The following is a 27,499-nucleotide window of genomic DNA, read 5'->3' as shown; positions in this document are numbered from 1 at the left end:
TCACGTGTCGGTCGACTTTTCTTCCGCGTACAGCACAGTCTTTGACGAGCACCAGACGTACAATACACCTTTAGTAGGTTTCTTTGTCAGGACAAAACAGCATCCTGTGTGTCTATATGTGCCTTTATTTTGTCCTGTCTTGCATGTGCGCTACAAAGAAACCTACTGAAGATGTGCCTACCAACAACCCCGCATCGCATCCCTTGTGTACAATAGACGGCGGTTTCCTTTTCAGTGCGACGCCGTCGGATCCTTGTCGCCTATACCAGCAATCTCACCGACAACCTCGTGTTCTGCAGTAGGACGGGCCTCATATAGGCACTAAACCACCACGACGGGTCTAAATCCTTTGTGCGGGCAGAAATATTTCACCAGACAGTTACGCCATAGAGAACCATAGAAGCACGGTTAGTAACTGGCTAACTCACACTGCAGAGAAAAGACGGGTGGAAACTCGTGCAACAATGGACACTTTCATTAAACGTTTTCTTAAATACTTTATTCGTGTCACATTGAATTTGGCAGTTTACAGCGTTCACATTATGGGCAATGATAAATGGCATGAGGTACTCGCGCAAAACACTGCAGATAAGTAGAGTGCCGTGACGCATGAGGTAGCATCTGCTGCCTTCTGGACCGTGGTTCTCTTTGCATTACTTAAACCACTTAGCTTTAGCGCTATCTTTCAGACAATAACTGAAGATCGACGCACTTGATAACGCTAACAAGCGTCAAAAGTATTTTGCTCTGGTAAAACGTGTCGTGTTTGAGGTCTGTCCAAATTTATGGCCATTATGAAATGGAGCACTTGTCCTTGCAATCTTGGCACCTGTCTTCGTGCGGGTGGTTGCCGCATGCTAATTTGCACGTGTGCTTACAGCGAAATACGTAACCACATCTATTTTCGCAGGGAGCAGCGCTGGCGAAGCAGGGCTTTACATTAACGTGGCCGCATGGAAGCAACTTGGAAACAATAACACGGCACTGGGGACTAGGTTGGCTGCAAACCACGTCTATTCTGTGCCCACAAGGCAATGTTCTCTCGACGTACTTTGTGCATTTCGACGCGGAGATTCTGTTGCAGGACCCGTAAAGTGGATGGCCACAGCCTAGAACAACACGGACTTGCACAGTGCATGGCGGGAAGATCCTACGGTCCGCTCCACAAGAGACGTAACAAGAGTGACCGCAAGGTCGCACGGCCGATACCGAGACGTCGCACCGATATCCAGCTTTGTCGCAGCATGGTATGGTTTTTGTATGACCGCATGAAGGGGTCACTAGTACAGATTCCCGACACTGAGGCAAGATGACTCGGTCTTTGCGATATACAAATTCAGAGGCATCTGTGGTCGTTCTGAGCTGATTCTCGAAGCAGGCAATCTGTAACCGATGTCCACAGTCCCTGACCACAGTAACTGGCACGGTGCACTTGTGCTGGCACAAGACGCCAGGAGGTTCGAATGCTGAAGCACCTATCGATAACATAGACGGTTTCTCAAAGCATGGAATCTGTTTCGTGTGTCCGCACTGCAGGTTTACGGTAACTGGCATCGTGCACTTGTAATGGCGCAAGGACAAGTCACCTATAGGTCTAAATGAACTAGCATCTGTGCCCTCTGAAGCCCGGTTCTCAAAGCATGGTACCTGGGCTGTGTGTCCGCATTTCAGGTTTACGGTAACTGGGATTTTGCACTTGTACTTGAGCACGCCAGATCGGCTAGCAGGTGCAGCATCAGGAAGTGGTGTTGCAACAGGTACGTAACCTTGTTCCCACTTGTAACAAGGGAGTGTAGCAGTGTGCGTACAATAAGGCAGTTTATCAGTAACGACAACCAAGCAGCGCTCAGTGCATCGCTCGGAGCACTTGTTACGACAGGGATGGTTACGACTGCAAATATTCTTCGGGCAGGGCCAGTCACAAGAGCGTGGGTGATCTCCCTCGTGGCACATTTCTAGGCACGCGTGACCACAGCGTCTCTTAGCACCACATGGTTGCATGCACCCTCCAGTCTGCTGCAACTTTGTCACAAAATCACCTCCCGACTCGATGCAGACAATCGTTCCCGGGTGGCGCACGCACGACAGAGAAAGAGCTGGATTAGCACGCCTGTTGTTTTCGTGAGCCGTGTTGAAGACGTTTTGGCAGCTCTCATCGGTGCTTGCAAGCCTTCCGAAGCCGTACACTGCACAACGTGCCCTGCTCAGAGCAGCAGCGAGATCTGAGCCTGGAGCGCCCGAACCAATGAGCAAGATTAGGATTTTACAAAAAGATGAAGATAAGGTCTTGAGAGACCATACAGTGTATGCGCACCCTACTTGCCGCAACTTTTCGGCCAACGTCTGTGTAGCCACAGCAGTGGATGGCGAGACCGTAACAATAGCCACATCTCTTGCTTGGTAGCCATGTGTCTTCAAATGATGGCACAGCCGAGATATCATCAAGACCGCTTCTTCTTCTGGAATGTCGAAAAACTGAGCTGACTCCGCAACACCCCTGAGAGGCTCAACACTGCAACCCGACTTCAACACATTCTTTGTGAACGGTGCTAGAAGGTTGCAGACGGGCTGCGAGAGGAAATACTGAACGCTCAGTTCGTGCAGCTCGAAGCCTTGGCTGCTGAATGCACATGACCAAAGTGACGAAGATTTTCCTTGTGAACATACGGTGTCCCCTATAAGAACGAGTCTAGATATGCTGCTGCAGAAGAGACTACCAGCAAGCAGTACTGGGACTTGATGCGCTCGGAACAAAACTAAGACCTTAGGTTGCACAGACTCGATGACGGCACTATGCGCGATGGCTGTGGTCACAGAGGCAGCAATCACAGAAGCCTCAGAAGTCGGACGCGACACATTTTCCGATAGCATTTGGCCGCAGTGAAGGTAAGAGTGCAACACTTCATTTTGGGCGTCTTCAAGTTCATTGAGGACATGTTGCCTAAGGCGCAGAGTCCACTGCTTGTATAACTGCCACTTGTGGCACTTCTGCAGCTGCATAATATTGTATTCCGCATGAAGCTGTAACTTACCCGTTGACTTGAGAGTTTTCCATATGTAAGCTGCTTTCAAGTCGTCGGGGAAACCTTCGGCGCCTTGGGAAGTTTGAGGAGCCCTTTCGTAACGAAAGCGAACTGAACGGTTTGATTTGGTTCCTTCTAACATATACTGGCAGTCCTCGCGGTAAGCGTCAATATCGGCTGCTGACACAACAGCCAACATGTCGCTGCGACTAACCCCCTGCATCAGCCACCTTTCTACGCAGTTTCTCTCTTCACTCCTTTTGGCTGAGAACTCGCGAGTGATCCCATGAAATCGAGACTGGTGGAGGATTGTACTCTTCAAAGTGCTCAGGTCTTTCAATACCTTGTTGATCTTGAGGAGACCCTCGTTCATTTTTCCTTTCGATAAGATAGCTGACGCGGACTCCTGAACGGCATCTGCTGCTTTGCCAACTTCGGTGTCCAAACAAAATAAGCCATCTGGTTTGTTTTTGAACATAGGAGTTATCCCGCTGCCTACCACAAGTATCGGCCCTCTGTTCTTTAAGCTATCAACAGTGAGAGTCACTTCCACTGCGGCCCTCAGCAGCTCTTTGTCACCGGTGCCAGAAGGCGCGTGAATTAACACACCGCTTTGAGAAGTGACTGCAGCTTTCACGGCAATCACTTGATTTTCATCAAAAGGATGTGTTTTGGCCGAACTGCTGTTCAATGATGAATCAAGCGCAGTTTTTATTGCAGCCTCATCATGGGTGACATGAAGTCCTGACTCAAGAGACTCGCATGCTTCTCCTTGAAGCAGCGATTTCACTCGCTTCATGTCATCAAACGATTTTGAATGCAGCGAAGCGAGATGGTTGATGAAGCAGCTTGCTGCCAAGTTCAGTTTGACCAGAACAAATTCGTGACTTTCCTCGTCGTCGGTAATTCCCAGGCCATCGAACAGCAAGGCGACTAGTTTCCCATCGAGCCTCAGGATCTCACCATAGCATATGTACTGCTTTTCAGGGTCGCAGAAGGCGACGGCGGCGCCACAAAGTGTGACCGGGTCACAGTTGGCAATCGTGACGACACGCCCAAGGCCCCTGTCGGGGACAAGTCGAAAGCTGCCTAGTGTAGCCCGCACATCCGAGGATGCCGCTTGTAAGTAGCAGTCGTGGACGTGCAACGAGACAGACTTTTCGCTCGCAAGTCCAATTTCTTCTCGCCGCAGTGTCATGGCGGCTGTTATATCGGCAAACGTCGGGAAAGAAACCGCCTTGCTACGTGAGGGTCGATCGGTACCGACCGGGAACGTCGACCGGTCATCGAAGTAGTTACTCGGAGAGTCATCACCTGGAACGCTCTCGTCACAACACGGCCCGGAAGGACCGTCGTCGAACGAGCCATGGTCTGTACTTCGAGTGCTGCTACATAGGGTGCCGTGTTGCTGGGTTCGACCTCCGCGACGCCCTCCTCTGCCAGGACCTCCTGAAAACGGGGGCCGTCCTCTTCCCCGCGTTGCACCCCTCCTGGCCCTGGTCCCGGATCTTGCGCGAATGGCTTGTGCCGACGCATCTCTGTTCCTGCGCCCTGTTATCAAAAAACTCAGCCGAATTCAGCGGCGGAGGTTCGCTGAGCACTTCGCTCTGCTGCAGAGTGCCGAGCAAAGCTGAAGTGCGGTCCGTCGCCAGGCTGGTTATCTCTGCGCCGACGATTCCGAGGTCTCGGGCGGCCATTGCGATTTGAAGATGGCGGCTCCATGAATTTTCTGCCAGCTTCCGGGCAGGCAGGATGGCTTGAATATCTGCGCAAACCGGAAAAAACAATACAATTAGCGTATTTTATTTTGTACCTACCTCACGTCTCTAAATAAAGGCATGCGAATGGCACATGTATTCAGGGATGAAGAGTCACAATACTTTTTGTTGACCGCGCCTCGAGTCTATGATCGATAGTCCCGAGGTCAGCAAAGCTCCCGCAATATTTCCAGACTTACGCGAAAGGATTTCGAGACAGGAGCCTGAATACATTTCTATCAGAGAATAGACGAACGTCTCAAAGCTATAGAGTCGGCTTAGCTATCAAGTGGCCTTATCAAGTACGCCTATAGTGCACTAACTGGCTTGAACTTTGCAATCTCAATAAATTTCTTAATGAAACTCTCCTGCGCGCACATGATTGGTAGTTGTACCAAGCAAATGTGCGTAAGCTGAATGCTGAAGAAACTGCGAGGCTTTTCATTTTACCAATATATTTCCCGCTTTGATATTTGCCAAGTGCAGGTCTTGAACCTACGTCTATATATTGCACTTTTCGTGATTATATACTTCAGAGATATGTTTATCTGCACGGAGCATGGAACTTCAGGTGACCTTATAATACCATCGTATCGTGCCACGTCCTCTAGTTCGTGTTTTATCAGGGCTTTCAACGCTTCGCGAATCAGGACGACAGAAAGCTGAGTAGATGGTAAGGATCCATCATAAAATGGCCGCTGTGTTAATCAGAGAATAATGGAGTATAGAAGGTCGTTAACCGGAGCCTTCACATTTTTTTATTGTTTAAGAGTAAATTATCGAGAGTGCAAGTGCACGTCGAAATTCGATTAATGCGCAGTGTTATACAGGCACAACAAAAACTCACAGGGTCCCTTACGCATTCACCTAAGACAACTCGGAGGCGAAAGCTATCTGCTTTTCTTCATAGTCGATGTATCAATCCTCCTCCACCATGACCAGGATTTGGGAACATTAGAGTGCCTCGATGCGCGCGCGCGGGGGCATCAAGGCATCCTAGGGGACATGCATGTGCACGTAGCGCGATCTCTCGTCGGTAACAGCGGTGGTCAGCCGTAACTGAATGGGAAATAGGCGAACGAGCTCTGGCATAATGAGAGTTCATACGGTAGGCTTCACAGAACATAAACACTTTTACAGCAAAAGCTGTTATAATGTCACAACAACAGCCGATTTTGGAGGCGTAGTTACCGGCCGCCGCCGGTGTCCGTAACCGCTATCGCGCCCAATGAAAAAAATATCGATGATCAAGAGGGATTTGAAACCGGGCCTTCTGCGTACCAGTGGAGTATTCTACCACAGAGCCACGCCGGTGCTTTGGCCACCTTCGCGAGAAGACCCTATAGCGGCGTCATCTCGGGCTAATCACGTTAGCAGATATGTAATACAGCGTGGTATAGAAGATTAACATAACACCCGACATCACACAATGCGGATTGCGTAACTAGTGGGCACCCACCCATTACAAAGGCACCAAGCATTATTCTTCGCGTCATCAGCCACAACATCAAAAATTGGGGGACCCTTAAGCTTCGCCTTTAAGAGTTGAACGCAATAGCGAAATCCGGCCCCTAGTGCGCACTTCAACCACTAAGTGCATACTTATTAATGTGTATTGTTACACACACACGCACACAGACACACACACACACGCGCGCGCGCGCGAATGGTACATACAGGTTTTTGATCTAAAGCAAGAGTCGCAGCCTCCGAGATAGACGCCGCGCGCTTCATCTCGGAGGCCATGAAGAGTCTCACAATGCCTCACAGATGGCAGCACATTATCTCGCGTTTGCTGTTTGCTTGATCAACGCCTCTTCTGGAAAGCCGGCGTTGGCTTGATATGTTTTCCGCTAGATGGACATAGTTGTCCATTTTTAGAGCTGTTTGAAAGTTCGTGTGTGCTTTTAGCGGCGATGACTGCACTGTCCCGGCCTTTTTCGACGTAGTTTGATGGCCTCCCAAATGCGCCTACAAATCGCCGAATGGGCTCGTTTTCGTCGTGACACCTGTCGAAGAAAATGTGTTAGGGAGACTCCTTCCACTACATGGCATTTATGTAGTGTTTTTTTTTTCGACGCAGCTGCAAGCAACATCGTGGCTTTGTGGTAGGACACCTGCATGCCACGCGAACGCCCCGGGTTCGATCCTCAATGGGACCGAAAATTTTTATTCTTTATTTTATTTTCTTTCTCGATTTTTCGCTCACAACCAACGGTGCCGACGCCGACGGCGGAATTTCTGCGACACGAGCTCTCTAACGCTATCGCGTTAATAAAGTGCGCATAATGCCTTGAGACCCAAAGTGGGTACCTCGCTTCTCAGCAGAATCAAGAATTATGGCATAGTGATCATTTCCCTACTTCGCAAAATTATGATTTATGGCATAGTGGCTATGTCGCAACTGTACTTGCTATAGTCAGTGATGCTACCGAGGACTTCTGATTTGGAGCAATTTTTGGAGCAGCAAAATTTCCGTTTTGGAGCACTTTGGAGCAGCAAAATTTTCATCTTGGAGCACTTTGGAGCAGATAATTTTGCATCTGGGAGCACTTTGGAGCACTGACAAGTGCACTGACAAACTTTGGAGCAGCGAATTTTACATCCTGGAGTGCAATACAGAAGCATATTGCATTAACATTCAAGCACCTGAGTATTATTATGGGGCTCTTATGAAGGCTAGAAATATTTCGATTCATTGCAAATCTCATGGAAAAAATCATCTCAGGAACATAGGCGTGCTACAGGGGGGGGGGGGGCGGCCGCCCCCCTAATCACCTAAGAAGGGGGGGCGCAAAATCTGCCCAGTACATTGACCCTTGCGATAGCAATTATATGGACACTGTCGGCGGATTTTTGCCGTCGCCGTTGCCGTAATTTTCCGTATAAAGTCCAAATTAATAATCACCACGCGCATTACCGCGGGTAAAAGCTCGCGAGCGCTGGCGACGAACGCGGCTGAAGCGGAGATTAAACTAGCCGGCCGTCTGTCTCCGCCGCACGGACAGTGCATGAGATAACACCTTCCCGCGTGCGGGCCTGCCGTCGATTGCTCATCAAACAGAGAGGAAACGCCCCGCCCGTCTTTCGTAAGGAGCATGAAGAGACGCCATGGGAGCGGAAGGGGGGGGGGGAATCGTTCGAAGGGCGCAGTCGCTTGCGCGCGCGCTATCTCGAGGCATCAGGAGACGGCTCGTAAACTTGCTGTGCTCTCAACGCTTACTTCGCGTTTAGAGAACTCAGAGCAAGAAAACGCTTCGGTTCCTGGAGGGGCCATATTCCCTTAAACCAGCGTTTTGTTGAGTTACGCGAGATCGGATCCAAAAGAGTTAGCTGCTAGTCTTACTTCGTTTCACAATACAATTTTTTGGTATCGCATTCATTGCTTCGCTCTTAAGCGAAACTGTTTTTTTAACCGTTAGCTGTTGACTCCCGAAAGCGAGGGGCGGACGTGTAGCATGGCGTAGCCGCTTCACTGTGGGCCGTCAGCGACGGGCCCGCTACTGACAGCTACGCATTTGCGGCTGCTCCGACCAGGAGATATGATTTTACTAATGAGATGGCATTTTTAAAAAAGCAAGCAAAAAATTCGAATTGGAACCCTAGCACGTGAGCTCGAAAGGGCAGGGCCTTTCAGGGGGTATTTAGCGCAGAGTGATTACAAACTCGGAGGTGCTGGCGGAAGGAATTACGAAAAAGCTGTTCTGGATGAAGATCCATGGATAAAGTATATCTGAGGAAAAGTGTCAACGCGTTTCCACCGTTCGCGTGCTCTTCCATAAACGCGAAGCAATGAAAAGTCGATATTGTCCCATATATCTACTGCGAGGCGATCCCAGATTTCATTCCGCGATGTCCGGAAACAGAAGTGACAGACATTTTAGCGGCACTCATGTAGTTATTACTGAACATTGCTTTCCTTACGTGCCGTGCGACGCTTGAAACGAGCTATCAGCAGCGTTTCTGGAACAGACGACGTCCGCCGATGAATCGCCGTCGCACTTTCTCGCTGCCGATAGGCCTAGACGTCACGAGCCTCTGCGGAGAGCGCGTTTTGCTGTCGAGCCGACTTGCAGAACAGAAGCTGCGTCGGCACCGTGCATGGCATCGTGGCTTACTCGGAACGCACGCGCGAGCGCTATTTATTCAGCGGAATAATTCTTGGTCCATGATTGAGACTTTATTGGCAGCCCCAAGATCGAGCTGCACATGTTCTGACGCGCCGGCGGCGCGATTGCCGGTGATAGACGCCCCCAAATCCGAGACTTTGGCGCAGTTTGGCGCAAATTTCGTCGATATTATACAATTTAGTAGCAGTAAATACAATTTGGCGCACGAGTGGAATCACTGTATAGTAGCCGCAAGAGAGTTTACAAGGGGCTATAAAAAGTCTGCTCCTCCCTGGCTCCTCCAGCTTTCGCTGTGCTTCCACGCAGGCGTAGTATTTTAAATGCGAAGCATTTCTTAGCGAACCCTTAGCACTTTGAGCGTATCTATCTATCTATCTATCTATCTATCTATCTATCTATCTATCTATCTATCTATCTATCTATCTATCTATCTATCTATCTATCTATCTATCTATCTATCTATCTATCTATCTATCTATCTATCTATCTATCTATCTATCTATCTATCTATCTATCTATGTCTGTGTCTGTCTGTCTGTGTCTGTCTGTCTGTCTGTCTGTCTGTTATCTATCTATCTATCTATCTATCTATCTATCTATCTATCTATCTATCTATCTATCTATCTATCTATCTATCTATCTATCTATCTATCTATCTATCTATCTATCTATCTGTCTATCTATCTGTCTGTCTGTCTGTCTGTCTATCTCGCCGCCTACGTCTGGGTGCTCTCATGATCGCCTCCTTAACTTGGTGTAGACCATAATTGGCATGAGAGGGTAAGAAGATTCGACGAATATGACTCGGGTCATGACATGAATAACGTGAAAATCCTGTCGCGTACATCGTCAAACCCCTTCCTCCAGACACGTGGGGCACATACCCGTTTACCACGGGCCGCGGTGTACGGCTATGCGCCACAGGTTGCAGAGTTTATATCTACTCACGAACGGCGAGAACAGACATCAGCAGCGTTGACCCGACGAATGGAAAGAATAAAAATTAGGATCCCAGCAGGAATCGAGCCCAAGCATTCTGCGTGGTAATCAGGCATTCTACCACAGAGCCAGGCCAGGTCAAACTGGTTTTTAAAAACAGCCTATGCAGGTGTAATGTCGGTGCAACGTCAATTGTGGTTGTGGAGCTGGCTATCTAATTTTACAAGAAAGCAATAAATACTACACATGTACTCCTACGATACAGGCGTCATATCATATTAACGTCTGTGGTTCCAGTGTTGGCTCCACTTTTATAGCAGTCTAATAAACATTACATACCGGAACATTAAAACGAAAGTTGCGTATGATATTCACATGATTGCACCATAATGTTGCGATAATACTGACGTATGTACTCTAACGTGAGGGCTGGCGTTACGTCGCACCACACAGAAAGTTACCCTTTAAGCGCCAGTGTTTTCGACGTGCCTGGTAAGCCCATGATTGGCACACAGCTACTGCACTTACAAAAACACGTCGATCCACCTCGTAACGCTTGGTTCAAAGCCATAAAATACAGCATAGAAGTACTTGCTGGCTGCTTCGCATGAGACCGATTCCCACAAGCGTGGGATCTACCGAATTTTTTAAAACTTTGAATTAATGTTCTAGTGTCCGGAAAATAGTTTTAAAAGATCAATGAATGAAGTTTCAAATGATCAATGACTCTGTTCAGGTGTTTATTTGCCGGCGCTCAGCGAAAATATGTAATGGTGACAGTCGCGGCAAAACAAGGGCTCTCAGCGCGAGCGGCGTCCTTAAACCAAAGAGGACGACCCACTTGAAGGCACTCGAGAGCGCAACCCATTGCCAAGTTCCAAGGCTTCGCTACAATTCAGTGATGAATGAATGAATACATGTCATTGGTTTGTTTTGTTTTTTTAGCTCGGAAAATGGTTTACTACATGCTGACCCAGAAGCCGCTTCAGAAACCCCCGTTTGCTTCCCATACAGTGCTTCGCATAAAAGTCGTTTTTCTGGAACGCCTTACGACAAGACTTGGCTGAAGAGCCCCGTTATGCAAAGGTTGCAATATGAGCGCCGTGAAGTCTAGACGCTTGTGCAGCTGATCTGGAGTCGCGAGGGGATTGGACGAATCAGAATACCCCACCTCCTCCCCCCCTTCCATCTCCTCCTTCGCGCACTCTCGGGCAGCTCGCATACCTCAGCGATCGAGGAGGCTATATAACCAGCTACATTTTATTGCAGGCATGTGGATCACTACTGGAATGGAACGTGCGTAAATACGCTTCCAGATCTTGGCCTAAAACAATGGCGGGCTACCTCCTTCAACGTACAGTTAGTGCGGCTTCCCCTCGACTGTTGCTATGACGACGCAGTCGTCTTGGCAACACTCGATGGGAAGCCGAATGATAAATTGAGCTTGGTGATACGTTTAGCCGATTGATACACATGGCTCGACTGTTGCCAAGACGACTGCAACAGTCGAGCGCATATCAATCGAACACCTATCGCCTGGCGTACAATACATATTTTTATCACATACGATTGCACTACATATCTTATCACCGGTCAGGCAGGGCACAAATATGAGAGAGGCATCCGGAAATGCGTGGGCCGCAACTTTTGCCGTGGCCGACAAAAGGGAAGGGGAACGTTGGCTGCGCGGCTTCGGAGCCACGTCTAACATTTGCTCATAAAACTGCACTCGCAACAGAACGTCGGCAGATAGAAAAAAGAAACAGGAAAGGTTACAAATTACAATAAGTCATACTGAGTGCCATCAAAAACTCACGGTGTCCCTTATGTATTCACCCAAGGCGACTCGAAGGCGAAATCCATGTTTTTTTCTTTCTTTTCAGTCGATGTACTGATCCTGCCCCGCCACCCTCCGAAAGCATCGTGCACCCTGCGTCGTTTTGCACTGCCTCCGTGATCAGCCCGCCTTTCGTGATCGGCCCACCTGACGTCACGCCAGAATTTGTGACGTCATGATAACGTCAAGAATTTTGGCGATCTGTGACGTCATCGTGAACTAAAGTGACGTGCAATACACAGCATAGAGGGTAAAATAGAGAATATACCACCCTATTGAGCCACGTTCTTGTGTTGCACTTAGGCTACCTGTACAGTTTTTCTCGCTGTTTTTAAAGTTTTTTTTTTTAGTAAAGTCTACTAAGAAGCTTTTCTCTCTTTTTTTTTCCGTTCAGAGTATATTAAGACGTTCCATCTCTTCGATCAGATCCGTCGGTTTGGAGGGAAAAAATGTTTTTCGTTTACTTATTCACTACGGGAAGGGAAGTTATCTAAAACAAGGTTTATATAAAGCATCGAAAAAGATCATGGCGTGTTATTCCCGTTTCCTGAGGTACTGAACTCCTGAGGTCCTGAACTAATTTTGCATGTAATCATCGAATGACCTCAGTATCAGAATTGATTGTCTCACTAATCGACTGCTGCCAAATTTTCTTCGAATCCGTCATTAATGAAAGCAGTTACAGGGTTTTGTCACGCGCTTTGATTGCGTTCTCTCTCTTTCGTCCCGACGAGCGCACGGAGGGGGTGGATGACAGAGGGGCAAGAATATACATCTACGTCAGCACGTACCATGAAACGCCTTCGCCCACTCCAGTGTGATTTCGGTGCGCGCTAGTGTTGCTGCTGTGCAATTTCGGCACACAATAGAGCGCTGTGCCGGCATGCGGCAGAAGGGCATCTGATCCAAACGCCACTCTTGATTTATATCAGATATCAGTCAGTGCCAACAGTCTGCTATATAGATAGAGCTGCTGCCGGCAGCACCGCAGAGAATGAGGACTGGCTTCAGTATGAAGAAAGGGCGTTTGAGAAAGGCTCACTCAGCTTGTAAATTCTTGCCGCGCACGTTTGCAAGGTTTGGCTGAGAAGTTCACAGCAGCGCCTCCTTTCCGAAGTATCTGTTTTCACCAAGCACGAGGGGTTTAAAGCTGAGCTAGACGGAAATAAAAGCGAACTCAACATGCAAACATATAACAGGCAGGTTTGCGTCCCACATGTAATCCTGCGCTCGCGCCAGCGTGAAGAAATATTTAAAATAATTTTAACAGCCTTAACAAAACGTGTGTAGCGTTGAAGATTGATCCAGTTGATATACTACATTTCGAAACTTTTTGCAAACGCGACAGAGAATGGAAGAAACGGCCAAGCGGCGATTTATTTATATTCTTTGACGCCCTAGCTTTAGTAAGCTTTAAAATGTTTCTTTCAGGCGTACGTACGTTTGTCCGCCTTTTCACGCTTTCGAACTTTTCATAACATTGCAGCAAACCGATCCATGAAAGACAAACTTTCTGTTTATCGGCGAAAGGAAAGGGAATATTCAGTGTTATGTTTTGTATACACGAGCATGTCATTGCCAAATTCGCACCGATGGCGGAAAAATGTGTAAAGCTCCGGCAGTCGTCGCTTTTCACAGAAACTTCCGTGTCACGGCTTCTGAATTATGTTCCCAGATTAAGTTTTGCAGCCCACCTTTGCGATAGCCCTTCGATCCAGCTGCCACAAGTGCGAGCAAAGTTGACTGAGCGAAGATATTTCAAGATATGGAAGTGTACTGGTTTAGCTAATCACAAAAACAAACAGTTGTCACTTCTGGTGCACGGCGCAGCGAGAAACGCAGTAACATTTCAACATAAACTCAGTTTAGCATGTCGAAAGCTCAATATCGTAGCCAGAATTGCCGACCGCACCGATGGTTATTTTGCTTGTTCAACATCCCGCCAAAATTTCCTTGCACTAAAACCTGTACACAGAAAGAAAGAAACGACGCGCTTGCGCGACCATGAAGAATCACAGCCTTAATTGCAGTCGCCTGTAATTGAACCGCATACTTTATGACGTACGCAAACTGAGTTTTCGAATCCATGCTTGATATAGTTTCGCTACACATTACACAGCAGTTTTGCATGAAGTCTCTGAAAAACGCATTAAACAATTTTTTATTAATACCCATATTTTATAATTTGCCTGCATATTCACCCTATGTTCCTCAAGTATGAATACTGGAGGATGTAGTTATCTGGTGCATTTAAAAACACGCATATAACATTGTCAAGCGGTTTTTTTTAAATGGACGCACCAGAGAACACAGACACGTAATCAACGTCTCCAAAACGCCGGACCCAAGAACAGCGCGGCTTGCCTCAAATGTAAAAGTGCTACAGTGTACTAAGTTAAGCTCTAATATACAGTACGCAGCACACTAGCTAATGGCCACGTCTGGATATGGAACACCCAAGCACAGTTAAAATAATTTGCTCCGTGAAGAAAAACAGCACGAAATGCAGAACAAGGAGCGGAAACCAATAAGGGCGAAGTTAGAAACTGCAAAACAGGCGTGGTCTCCCCGACGTATACCGCCTTCATTGCTGCGTTCTTCTTGTAAAAAAAAAAAAAAAAGAAAAAAAAACCTGCACTATATGGCCTCATATGTAGAGTTCGCACCGTTTGCTTAGCCGGCTGGCCGGTGTTCAAAACACAAGAATCCAGCGAGAAAAAGGAACAAAAAAAAAGAACAACGACCCATTGTTTCGAAAGGGACAAGTCGCTCTAAATTCATTGCTACTAAAACATGTTGCACACTGCCAAAACTTCAAAACTTACGAATCAAATACTTATGGATAGTCCCAGCTGTTTTCTGTTGCGTGTGCTTGTCAATTTCCGCGCAGTGATTTAACAGCTGAGAGAGATGTCCACGCGTTGCGGTCGTCCAGTCATCCTTGTTGGCGACGTGCTTCTGTGGACGAAGAACGAGTGAAGTCTTCAACTTAGCACCGTGTGCGGCAAACGCTGTCTTATTGTCAAGCTATCAAAGCCACTGCACGGCCACAGAAACACACCCCATGCACTGCCAGCCGCTAGCAGCTCTGCTAGAAGATAAAGCGATAAAGCCCATAAAGCCTGATCGCTCGCACCGTTACAGTCACAGATCACGTGCTAAATTTCCCGCTCCAAACGCAGCGCAGGCTGTGGCAAGTCCAGGAACCATGGTGCGGCAAAAGGCCGCGGTTGCTACTGGCAACAATTCAAATAACGCTGTGGCTTGGCGCGATTGCATCCGGCAGCGATACGTGACACCTCGATACCCCTTTCTTATTTCACATGTGCATAAAAGGGAGCTGTCATCTGACGTAAGCCGCAGTACCGAATGTACTAAATGCGAGAAAAATATTTCGCTTGACTTTAGCGGAGCGTAGCGTTGTTCAGAGCGTCAGCCCACCGGTGTTGTAACGCAGCTGGCATGATTAGATTTCGCTGAAGTGCCCGCAGACAAGCTTCGAAAGCAGTCGAGGGCGTGCTGACGGTGCTCGCGTGCCCGTCAAAATACGGTGAAAGTCTGAACGCGCTCATCGCTTCGACGGCTTGGACACGTATCAAAGCTTTATCATGGGAGAGCCGGTGTAAGTACTTTGCCCGCTATGGTTTCCGCTGACTTCTAAGAATCTCGATGACGTATACATGCCGAAGAAATCGAAATGTTTCGTGTATTCACTGCTGCGTTCTTTTTGTCAATCGCTGCAAGTTGCACATGACGCCGTCGCAAAGGCGTTGTCCCAGGATATGCTTGTTAGTTATTTATACCAGCAAACAGTCTGGGCCGAGGTATGTGTAACAAGTGAAAGTATATCACACAGTGATAACCAAACATTAAAATATTTGTGTAAAGAAATAAAAAATCATGCACGATAACTGTAATCCGCAAAGCACGGTGGAAAAATAGCACCGTGTCGCAGAGTACACATGGGCTTATCTATATATCTTGGAAAAACCTATACGTCCTTTATTATCGGTGTCACACGGGCGCTTTCGATTGCGATCAGCCTCCTCCTGTGAGCCCGCACAAAGGATCTAATCGCTAAAGAATTCGATGGCGATCAGGCTCGATCGCGATCGAAAGTACCCGCATGATGCCGGTAAAAGGCACTTTGTACCGTTGTCACACGGCCTTTTTCAAGAGCGATAGAGTTCGATCTGGATCGAATTCCTCGACTGCAACTGGTTACTCCGCAACTTGAGCAAATGATGCCAATTGCGGCCGAAAAATTCGATCGCGATCGAAAATGCACCTTGTGACAACCGGTTTCCTGGGAATGTGCTGATCCAGTTTTGACTTTTAACTTTCTTTTTTATGCTTTGCTGGCGGTGTCAGTACAATTGAAGCCGTGTGATCGCGCGAGAAAGATTTTTCTGAAACCTGATACAAACATTACGCAGGCATGCAGTGCAATGCCCACCGCTGGTGAAGCTGGCTGATGTTCACGATCAAGACCACCGCGAGCGCTTAGAGCTGATGCGCTCGAAATACCGTGAAACATTTGGCAAAGATCCCGAGTTTTACGTCAGGGCGCCCGGACGGGTTAACCTGATTGGCGAACACATTGACTACTGTGGATATGCTGTTCTACCTATGGCAGTCCAACAGGACATTCTGCTGGCCTGCGGACACAACAACTCCACATTGTTGCAGCTGGCCAATGTCGACAGCCGTTACCCAAGCTACTCAGCACCCATAGATGGTCTCAAGATCGATGACGTCCAACCATGCTGGCATCATTATTTCATGTGCGGAGTTAAAGCAGCTGTAGAAGATGCAGGAGCCTGTGATCTGGGTGTCTCTCCACCTGGCTTGGACGTCATGGTTCACGGCACTGTCCCGCAGTCGGCCGGTTTGTCGAGCTCGAGTGCATTGGTCTGCGCTGCTGCACTTGCTACACTACAGGCAAACAAGTAAATCATCAATGTTTAACCTCATCACTTTAGTGTTGTCGCATAGAAAACAGTAAGGAAGAACAACCTTTCACAACAGTGGCATTTGTTCAGGGAAAGATCAAAGCTAAAAGAGATGAAAAATTCTTGAATACAGGGTCTCGCTGGAGCCAACATTTAGACACGTGGTCTTGTCTTCTTCAAGGCTGTAACTGTTTACCACGTGCTAAGGTAGGCAGTTGCAGCCTTGAAGAAGACAAGATCGTTTGTCGAAACATTGGCTCCAGCGACACCCTGGGTTCAAGAATTTTTCATTTCTTTCGCAAAAGTATGTGGACTACTCGGAACCCTCATTATGCACATTTTTTTACTACATGGTTCAGTCCTCGTGGCACTTTTGACAATTCATACGTATGAATGATAAGCTTGAGAGCTATTTTCATTCGCAAAGTTTCTGAAACTTATGGCATACAAAAGAAGCACCCTCAAACAGCCTGCAGTCAGCCTGGTGGCAACAAACTCGTACATCTTTTCTAAAGCTGCGACCGTGATGTAAATATCCAATTTCCTGTCTTATAAAAAGATCCGTTTGCAAGATGAGTAGCACATAAGTGCTCCTAGTGTGGTGAAACTTTACCATTTAATGAACTCGTGTTGAGACAGTGGCATATAGCAGAAAGTTAGCAAGAAATTAATGAGTAAACACAGTCAACTTGACCTGATTTAGCCTAGCTGGGTTTAAGTTGATTGAAACCGATCAACTAAAGAACAAGAGTAGATTTTGCTGTGTGCAAGCACTTCGAAGGTCGATGTGTACGAAAAAGAAAGTACATATAATTTTTTTGTTAAAATCGAGCTTTGCGATGAAATATTGGAAGCCATTGGAAGACCTTGAAGGAACGTAGGATGGCATAATGAGCAGTGGAATGGAAATCGAGTAGTATAGTGCTAAGAGATGAATAACGGAGCATGGATTGGAGACTAAGTCAATATTGCAGCTGGAAATGACCCAGAGATGGACATGGGTAACAAATTTGATGCATAGTTGCTGACATAAAGAATTAGACGAAGTGGTAAGATGAGAAAATCTTCAAATGTAAGGTATGTGTAGTTAGTGCAGGAGATTGAGTTAGGGGAATGCTTGACGCTCATTTAAGCTGTCAGGTGATGTAATGTGATGCATTAAACTTCAGTGATGTTGTGATTTTCACTGCTTGTCGTGTCTTTAATGCACTCGGGCTTTTTAAAACCGATTAAGCCATGTGATTGTATAACCCAGGGCTGCTGTCGTACCAAAGGTGAAGCTGGCATCACTGTGCGCTGCATCTGAAAGGTATATTGGCACCCAAGGAGGTGGAATGGACCAGGCCATTGCATTCCTTGCTGAACCAGGTCAGTGTTTCTCAAGTGCAGCTAAATATTTTATGAAACATGCTCAGTACCAAACTTTAAACAAGCCTTGTGTAACAGTTCTTTATCTCTCTCTCTCTCCCAGGTACCGCTAAGCTCATTGAGTTCAATCCACTGAGAACCACGAGCATAACTCTACCAGAGGGGGCAACATTTGTAGTCGCCAACAGTCTTGTAGAAATGAACAAGGCGGCAACATCGGATTTCAATATCCGTGTAGTGGAATGCCACATCGCTGCGCAGGTTTCGTACTTCTGAACTTATTTGACAAAGTGTACATTTCTCAAAATGTGCATGTCTAGTGATGTGATCAGCTGACTCCTGCTTTGAATGCACCTGGCTGGCTTCCCTTATTCACAGCAGAAAGAAACGCTCGGAAAAATACAGTTAATGGAAACATGCATGTGTTACGACATGCATGATGTAATAATGTTGTCTTTCTGCAGTTAACATGAAAAATGTTTGCTTTGAACGAGGAGACTTGCAAAGACCATAAAAACTCTGAAGCAAATTAGGCGCAGGTTAAGGACACTTCCTTGTGAAAATTGTGTCTTACAGCCTTACATTTTACAGTGAAAGCTGTTATGAGATCACAACAGCAGCTGATTTGGTGGCATAGTTGTCCGCCGCCGCTGCCGTTTTCCGTAACCACTATCGTGTGAAATGAGAAAATAATATCCAGGATTGGATGGGATTTGAATCCGGGTCTTCTGCGTGGCAGTCGAGTATTCTACCACAGAGCCACGGTAGTGCTTGAAACTTCTTGACAAAAAGATCCTATAGAGGCGTCACGTCAGGCGAGCAAGGAATCACGTTAGCGTGCAATATAGCATGGTAGAAGAGTGAAATAACAACCAGGTGTCAGACGATGTGAATTGCATATTGAGTGGGTCATTTAAGCATCTAACCCATTACAAAGGGCTGAGCCATTATTCTTCTTCATCATGAGCCACAGTGTCAGCAAAGTGCACATAACGCCTTACAGATATGTAGCGGGTATTTCGCTTCCCCGCAGATGACGAATAATGGCATAGTAGGTGCTTCCCTACTTCACAAAACTTAAGATGATTTAGCCATAGTGGTTACCTTGCAAGTGCACTTGTAGTAGTTGCCCCAAGAGAGTTTACAATGGGCTCTAGAAAGGCCACTCTTGCAGCTTTCGCTGTGACTGTGCTGCATGTTCCGCGCAGGTCTGGTGTTTTTTTGTTTCATTCCTGTTCATTACATTTTTCCATCTGTTATGGTCTGAAATGCTGGTTGCATTTCGATCATGTGTATCACGAACTATAGGATTATGTCTATCGGTTCCCTATTTGTCATATTTGCATTCTCTCCGGCCACATTCAAAAACAGAGATGATGTGCAACAAGTGTAGCTTCATTCATTGACAGCGCTCAAGTTGACTGCTTAATGTTACTGTAGAGACTATCACAACTTTACAAGTCCTCAGTAGTTGTTTCTTTTTATTAGTCTCAGTTTGGCAAGCTTTAATAATTTGTGGGCTTTCTTACAGTATTATGTGAAGAGCTTTCTACCTCATTTGTAGTGCTATGGTAAAAGTTATTGGATGTTACGCATTCCATGATCATAGATGTTTCCCTTAAAACATACAGATGGGTTGCTGCTGTACTGCTTCATTGTAATAGTTATAACACAGTGCAAAAGCAGTATAACTTTGTCTCTATATGGGCGTGATGCAGTTCAAGTCTATCTGTTCCTTACATGATACTGTTCTAAATAATTAGTGTTGTAATGCAAATTTAGTGCACACATTAGTTGCAAATACCAGTGGTTGATCTGAAATAACATTTTTCTTTTGCACTGATGAGAATACATGCTTGCCTGATTGATAGAGTGCAATGTCTTGCATTTTAACGGTACATAAGACGGATTAAAGTATTAATATACAAATAAAATGCCAGATGTTACATCAGCCACACAAACATGCTTTCTCTTCAAAGCAACAATAAAAAACTGCTTCAAAGCTACCCATGGCACCCATTGCCACTGATGTCATCGTGTCTGTGTGTGCTTTTATGAATCATTCATGAAAATTTGTGACTCCTTGTTGACTGATATTTATTTTCCTCCTCATATTGTATTCAGGTGATTGCTAAAGCTCAAGGTCTTGAGATGAGGAAACACCTGAAGCTCGGAGAGCTCCAGTCACTGCTCAGAGTTGCCTTGCACGAAATGGGAACCTTGGCCAAGAGCATTTTGCATCCAGCCGCCTACACAAGGGATGAGCTTTGTACCCTCTTTGGCATGGACGACGCTCAGTTTGAGAGGTGCTTCCTTGGAAAAAATACCAAACACCTGCAAGAGTTTAAGGTGAGTCAGCTTAATGCTTCATTTTTATTTTATATGAAAGAGGGCGGCATAAAAAGCCATTACACCGAACAGACTGATGAGATAGCTGTCCCAGCAACAAAAGTGAAACAGTAAAGGAGTTTCATAGACGCTCTGAAACTTATGGCCATAGGAATGGGCAGCCTTTATGTTCGAACAGTAGTTCACTGTTACAGCTCCTACACCAGTCACCGATGATGTCGTAATGCAGTACCTTAGGTATAAATGACAAAGGCCAACAATTAGAAAAAGCAGGGAAATGATCTTGCACTGCTTCACTAAATCAAAAGAAAAACCAAAGAAAATGAAATGCATGCTTTGTCAATTTCTTCATTCTGAAGAAGTCGACCAGCCAAATCCACTTCAGATGTTAAGGGAGTGACTGTGTGAAGGTTGCTGTAAAAAATATTTATCTCTCTGCAAAGTGCCACAGCAGGCCAAAAATCCAAGACGATTCATTTTATTCGAAAGCCATGAGGGAAGTTCTTGCATTCTTTTAATCACGCAGACAGGCGAAACGTGCAAGGCTGTGAACGATCATGCGAGAGGAAAATGTTTCCTTTAGAAATGTTGAACCTCCACCCATCATGAAGTCGGGTGGCATACTATCTGCGCTGCATATTTACTCATGTCTTTCTGAAATATACCTGTTCTCTCTGCCACTGCTTCGAACAAAATTTAACTAGGTTGTCTTCATGTGTCGACACTTTGACAAAAGAAACAAAATGTGCAATGTCATCACATTTCTGCAGCTGCACCAGCGAGCAGTTCATGTATACGAAGAGGCAAACCGGGTATGGCAGTTCAAGGACGTATGCGAAGGGAGTCACGGAACCTTGTCACCGTCCGAGCAACTTTCCAAGCTTGGGCAACTGATGAACGACAGTCACACAAGCTGCCGTGACCTCTACGAGTGTAGCCACCCGGACCTTGATCTCCTGGTGGAGATTTCACTGCGGGCCGGTGCTCTGGGTTCCCGCCTCACTGGCGCAGGGTATGCACGTTTCTTGCTTATACGTATCTTAAACAGCCTTTAATGTTATGTTGGGGCATCGTCATCAAGTACGCAAGTGTACAAACCTTTCCATCTTGCTTTGCATTACCACCTGTGTAGATCCAAAGAAAAAGGCAGAACTTCAGGGGGAGATAGTAGCTTGAAGAGATGAAAAATTCAAAACACAAGTTGTCGCTGGAGCGGACGTTTAGACAAATGGACTTGGCTTCTTCAACGCTACAGCTGCAGTTGCAGATTTGAAGAAGACAAGTCCGGTTGTCGAAACGTCGGCTCCGGCGACGCCCCATGTTCACGACTTTTATAGCGAAAGCTGTTATGAGATCATTTCACCGGCCGTTTTTGGCGCCGCCGCCGCCGCCGCCGCCGCCGGTGTCCGTAACCAGTATCGCTCGAAATAAGAAAAAAAACGAAATAAGAAAAAATTCCAGGGTGGAACGAGGTTCGAACCTGGGCCCTCTGCGTGTGAGCCCAGTATTCAACCTCTGAGCCATGCCGGTGGTTGAAACTGCTTTGCAAAAAGGTCCTATACAGGCTTCGTGTCGGGAACGAACCACATTAGCATATGCAATATAGCGTGGTAGAAGAGTAAAATAAGCACCAAGCGTCGCACAACGCGAATTCTATAATCAGGTGTCACACAATGCGAATTGCGCAACGAGTAGGTTGTTGATTGCTTCCAACCCATTACAAAGGTCTCTGCCATAATTCTTCGTCGTCATCAGGCACAGCATCAACAAAGTGCGCATAATGCCTTGCATGCATTTAGCAGATAGCACGGCTCTCCGTAGAATGACGAAAAATGGCACAGTGCCTGCTGCCCTACTTCTCAAAAATTACAATGATTTATAGCGTAGTGGGTTCCTCGCAAGTGTACTTGTATTGGTTGCCAAGGAAGCCCATAAGCGCATGATCCATTTCCTCGGGGTCTCAGTAAAGTTCTTCGCACCCCTCCCCCGTCTCTCTCCCACGTCAGCGTATGTTATACAGCATGACGGCAGAGGGAAATAGCGACCGGGCGTCACCCAGTGCAAATTACATAACTGGTGGGCCGTTTAAAGCTTCCAACCCATTACAAAGGGCTGAGCCATAATTCTTCATCGTCATCAGTCGTCGCGTCAACAAAAGTGCACATAATCCCTTACAGACGTGTAGCTGGTGCCTCGCTTCTCCGCAGAATGACGAATAATGGCTTAGTAGGCGCTTCCCAACTTCACGAAAATTTGATTTATGGCGTAGTGGGTACCCTTCTAGTGTACTTGTATTGTAGCCCCAAGAGAGCTTACAACGGACTCTTGAAACGCCGCTCTTCCAGCTTTCGCTGTGACTGTGCTGCGGTTTCAGCGCAGGCCTGGCGTTTTTTTTTCATCACACGTGTGGATGTATCGTTGTCTTTTCTGACAGCGACATTTATCCAGTCATACACAGCAGCTGGGCTCTGAGGTCATTAACCACTTGCATTTGAAGGGGATAATTTCGTTAGCAACTTTCTATCCGTGCAGCTGAGCACATACGTGGCCCACACACGCAGCATAATCTGCAAAAGGAGCAGAGGCTGCAGGTGAATTGGGATGACTGGTCACTTCATGCATGCCGTGCTCTCACGCACCTAGTGTTGTGGGCAGGGTAACCTCAACTTTCGGAGATGCGGTGACATGGTGAAGCCTCTAGCTGCCAGCACACTTGTTCCTGACTGTCTGCGCACACGTGACCCATGCCAAAATTATGTTTTAGTAAGTAGACGTCTGTTGCAATTTATATGGTCAAAGCTTCGCTATAGCTACCAATGTTTCACCTTTTGGGTGAAACTGCGACATTTAGCTTTAGGATCCTTTTCTGCTAAAGTGGTTCCCCTAGCTTTAGTATCACCATAAGCGCTAGCATAAGTGCTTCCAGAGTCTACAATAATGCACCTGTACATCGAATGTCCCTTCCCAGTGGCTGAACAAGCACTCATTGTTTCCCTTGTGCTCGCACTAATCTCAGTAGTATTAGCAAAGATGGTGCATGCTCCTGTGAGCTATAGCACAAAGAGGCAAATGATGCGCTCAGTGCTGGACAGACTGGACAGTCATTCACTATAGAAACAAAAAAAGTTCTAGGCTAGTGTTTTTAAAGGAGCTCTGTGTAGAAAACTTTATTTGCACAACTGAAGTTCCTCAGCTCCCGAGTTCCTTTGGTAGACTTTGGGAATTCCGTGTGCTACCGCTGTATGGTGTACAAAGTTAACCTTGCCTGTGCTCATCTTTCTTTCTAAGCCCCTAAGCAGGGTAGCCAGCAGAATCACCTCTGGTTAAACTCACTGCTGCCTGTCTATGCATCTTCTTCAACTACAGCACTGTACTATAAAGCAGTATAAAGCTTGGTGAAAACCTAAAAATTCAGCACAAGCTCCCCCCAACCCCAACAACACTGCAGTACACTTCCCCTTCACCTCTGGGAGACAGCTGTGATGACCCTAGTTCAATCAAAATCTTTTATCTGCTGTTCTCTGTTGATCGGAAAACAAAAGTTTGTTGTTTCTATCTAAAACATCATTTTTGGCCAAGTACTGATGTCAGGATCTCCCTTAAAGATTGCCACAATGTTCCGGCTCTCAATATAAACAATCCTTAAAGGGGTCATGAACCACTTTTCCAAGTAATGATCTAATGGCCTCAGTATCGGAGTGTACTGCCTCCCGAATCGATTGCCGCAAAAATTTCTCGAATCCGTCAAGAATCAGCGGAGTTACGGGGGTTTGGCGCACGCTCCCAGCGCTTTCTCTCTTTTCTCGTGCCGACGAGCGCACTGGAAGCTAGACAGGGAGGGATGGCATGGGGGAAAGAAGTTACGCCAGCGCGCGTCATGAAACGCGATCGCTCTCCCGCTGTGATTCGCTTGCGCGAGTGCGGCTACCGTGTACTGAGGAGTGCGGCGCCGGCAAGTGGCGGCACCCCGCGGCAAGAAGCGCATCTGATCCGAACGCCGCTCTCGATTTACGTCGGCTATCGGCCAATAAGCATGCTATGTCTCTTGCGACGTACAGCGGACAGACGCCCCGCCCACCGACGAGAGTGAGAACCGGCCTCTGTTTGAAAAGAGGGTGCCTGGGGAAACGGCAACTTCGCGCTCCGCTTGTGGCCATTACGCGGCGCGCACGACTGTAATATTTGGCAGAGCAGTTCATAGCCGTGTCAGCTTTCCGCAGGATGTGTTTCTTCAATCAGCCCAAGGGGTGCTTCATGACCCCTTTAACATGCAAAAACACTTGACGACATGGAAATGGGCAATCATAATTTGCTGGCGCATAAATCTGAATCCTCTTTGAGTTCGACAGCTGTAGATTTACTACTGTTCAGCTAGGTTGTCACCAACTACAATCTTCATTATATTGCGATATGCTATAATCAGGTGAAAAAGCTTTGTTGTTTTGTGGCCTTGCTGATGTACCTTACAAGGTTCTGCATTCTGTACTGCGACGTTAACAGTATAATATACTAAGGCTGCAATAGTGTGAGAACAGGTGTGCATGTTTACAAAGAATAATTACAGTACAGAAAACTGGAGATATTGGTTTCATTTTCATAGCAGATACGGCGTAGCCATAAATGACATCTTCACGTCAAGCTCCAGTCATGCCGTACTCACATTTTAGCCTGAAGTCATGCTCGTCATAGCTTTAGTCAATATTAAACAATTGTTTGCACTCATATGTGCACATAAAGATAAGGCTTTTATTAAAGCTTGCTTCTCTGTATCTGCTTGACAGATGCTCAGAACGTTGAAGGAGTACTGACACAAAACTTTGAAGCCGAGATACCTTGTGGGATAGATATGTGTGGGCACACACATTGTCTACAGAATATCAACGGCTAATATAGCCCAGAGCGTATTTAAAATCAATCTTAAAGTACGTGTCGCGAAGCGCCCCACCTCATGACATCGGCACCAGCTTGTTTTCATTGTAAGCAACCAACAACCAGCTGCACCATGAGTTTGCGTTGGCTGCCATGATCCTTGCAAGCGCTCTCTCTTATGGTGCATCCAGACGATGGGCCAAACCGCTCTTTTGGCCCGCGGCCTCGCCGTCACGTGACCCTCCACTTCCGGTCGGGGGAGTCCGTAGCTGGGCCACGGATCGGGAGGGTCAACAATGCCGAAAACATTTTCACGAACCGTCCGTCCCCCTCCTCGCCTGCGGGCCGCGTGCTCAGGGGGGTGGGGTGTCAACAAGACAGGTTTTTTTCCTTCTTTTTTCAGTAACCGAGTGCGCCGGCGGCTCTACGAACTTGCGGTTTCTTTTTTGAGACGCGCGCGCTGTATCGTCTACGGTTGGAACAAGACTCGGCCCGTGCTTTATTCCTCCCGTTTCTGACTGCACGTGTGTATCGAGCAAGCGGACGGGCCACTCGCGTTCCTACTGTCACGTGACTCAGCCGCCCGCGGGTCAGTCTGTCATCTGGATACACCATTAGCAGACATTTTCAACGGAAAGCGGATGGGCCTCCTTTATGGACTTGCATGGGAGTACAAAGGCACTGCCTCGGCAGTGCATTTTTTGGAGGGTCACGCCTACTTACAAGATCCCAGAGAGGATTATTGCAGCACCCAGGGACCTTTGTTGAAAAGAGTTGTCAATGCAGTGCTCATGTGAAGGCAGTTTTTGTGCTCACAAGAATGCTACGTGTACATAAAAAAAAGAACATTCTGGGTCCCGCCTCACTCGGCACACTTTGAAACTGAAAGTGCGACTGGACGCCATAAAACCATCTCCAAATAATTAACTGTCTCATGCTCAAGCAAATGAGGCTTCCAGCCATGATAAGCGGGTTGTTAGCTACTTATTGCAACAGAAAAAACAATATGTCGAATTTTTGTGTCAGAACTCCATGCTTGTAGCAGATTCAGTCCATGCTTTCCTCATCTCCTGTTTTATGTTGTAGGTGGGGAGGCTGTAGCATTTCTCTGGTGCCTTCGGACAAGCTGGATGCCTTCCTGAAGGAAGTTGGCACCAAGTTTTATGGGAAGTTTGGTGACAGCGTGGCAAAAGATACGGCCATGTTTGTCACCAAGCCTGGCAGCGGCGCTGCCATATTTGTACCCTAGTCACACATTCTGCAATACCAATGGTTGTGAGCTTGTCTGTGCTGAATACTCTGGAAACTCAAAAGCTGGAATTTTCTGGCTTGTGGGCACGACCATTCCCCATTCAGCTGATATGTGTAAGAAAAGCAAATGAAAAATCAAAATGAACAAACATCTGCCATTTACTCTTCCCACCATAACACAGTTGCTCAGGAAGAAAAGAAGAGATTGTGATGCTCTTTTGAGCCTACACCAGTCATATTCATACTTTTTATCCTGTCCCAGAAGCTGTGTTGCATAGCAGCATTATTTTACCTTCTTAATTTTGTTGTAGCAAATAAACAAAATGCTAGTCTGGTGCACTTCCATTTACCTGGCCATTGCTTCAGTCAAGAAAATAGCCAACTTTTACAAGTACTGTCTATACACATGCAATGAGGTTTTTAAGCTGCACATTGGGTGCTTTGTACAAGTAAACAGGGCAATGCAGCTACATTGCATGCAGATGTACTACATTCCAAAGCACCATCTTGTTATCAGCAACAAGCCTTTTTTACCAATAAAGCTGATTGCATTTCTGGATGTTGACAGTGTGACTGATTCTATATATGTATGTAGATATCAGCAGACTTTTCTTTTTTTACACCAAGTTGATGGTAGCTAATAAAACAATTGAAGCACCAAAGTCACTGATAAGTGAAACTGCTGCTACTCCAAGGAAGCAAAAATTATTAGAATAGTACTCCAAAAAGACAACTCTATTAAAAGCTCTAGACAATCTCCTATGGTAGTTGTCCCGTTGACGCATAAGCATGTGCTAGGAATCGCCTGCTACCCTGCCACGGTGGTCTAGTGGTTACGGTGCTTGGCTGCTGACCCAAAGGTTGCAGGATCAAATCCTGGCCATGGCAGCCACATTTGGAGGTGAAATTCTAGAGGTCCGCATACTTAGATTTAGGTGCATGACCCCAGGTGGTCAAAATTTCCGGAGCCCTCCACTACGGTGTCCCTCATAATCGTACTGTGGTTGTGGGACTTAAAACCTCA

At 46.7% G+C, this 27,499-nt stretch overlaps 2 protein-coding genes across 2 annotated transcripts; one reads left to right on the top strand and one right to left on the bottom strand.

Moving 5' to 3' along the window:
• Window positions 1–765: 765 nt before the first annotated feature.
• Window positions 766–14,737, bottom strand: LOC119382920 (NFX1-type zinc finger-containing protein 1 homolog). Its single transcript, XM_037650835.2, has 2 exons — window positions 14,512–14,737; window positions 766–4,788 (listed from the first exon to the last, which is right to left on the bottom strand). The coding sequence occupies exon 2, from the start codon at window positions 4,219–4,221 to the stop codon at window positions 793–795; it is 3,429 nt and encodes a 1,142-aa protein (XP_037506763.1). The 5' UTR covers window positions 4,222–4,788; window positions 14,512–14,737; the 3' UTR covers window positions 766–792.
• Window positions 14,738–14,987: 250 nt separating this feature from the next.
• LOC119382921 (N-acetylgalactosamine kinase) lies at window positions 14,988–27,032 on the top strand. The gene is made up of 7 exons (XM_037650836.2): window positions 14,988–15,308; window positions 16,123–16,635; window positions 17,894–18,006; window positions 18,110–18,267; window positions 20,131–20,355; window positions 21,126–21,367; window positions 26,311–27,032. Exons 1-7 carry the CDS (start codon window positions 15,295–15,297, stop codon window positions 26,471–26,473), a joined length of 1,428 nt encoding a protein of 475 aa, XP_037506764.1. The 5' UTR covers window positions 14,988–15,294; the 3' UTR covers window positions 26,474–27,032.
• Window positions 27,033–27,499: the final 467 nt, after the last annotated feature.

Source organism: Rhipicephalus sanguineus, chromosome 2 (genome assembly GCF_013339695.2).
Source record: "Rhipicephalus sanguineus isolate Rsan-2018 chromosome 2, BIME_Rsan_1.4, whole genome shotgun sequence".
Lineage (NCBI taxonomy): Eukaryota > Metazoa > Arthropoda > Arachnida > Ixodida > Ixodidae > Rhipicephalus > Rhipicephalus sanguineus.
The sequence above is the reverse complement of the archived record's forward strand: the minus strand, read 5'-3'. Positions and strand labels throughout refer to the sequence as shown.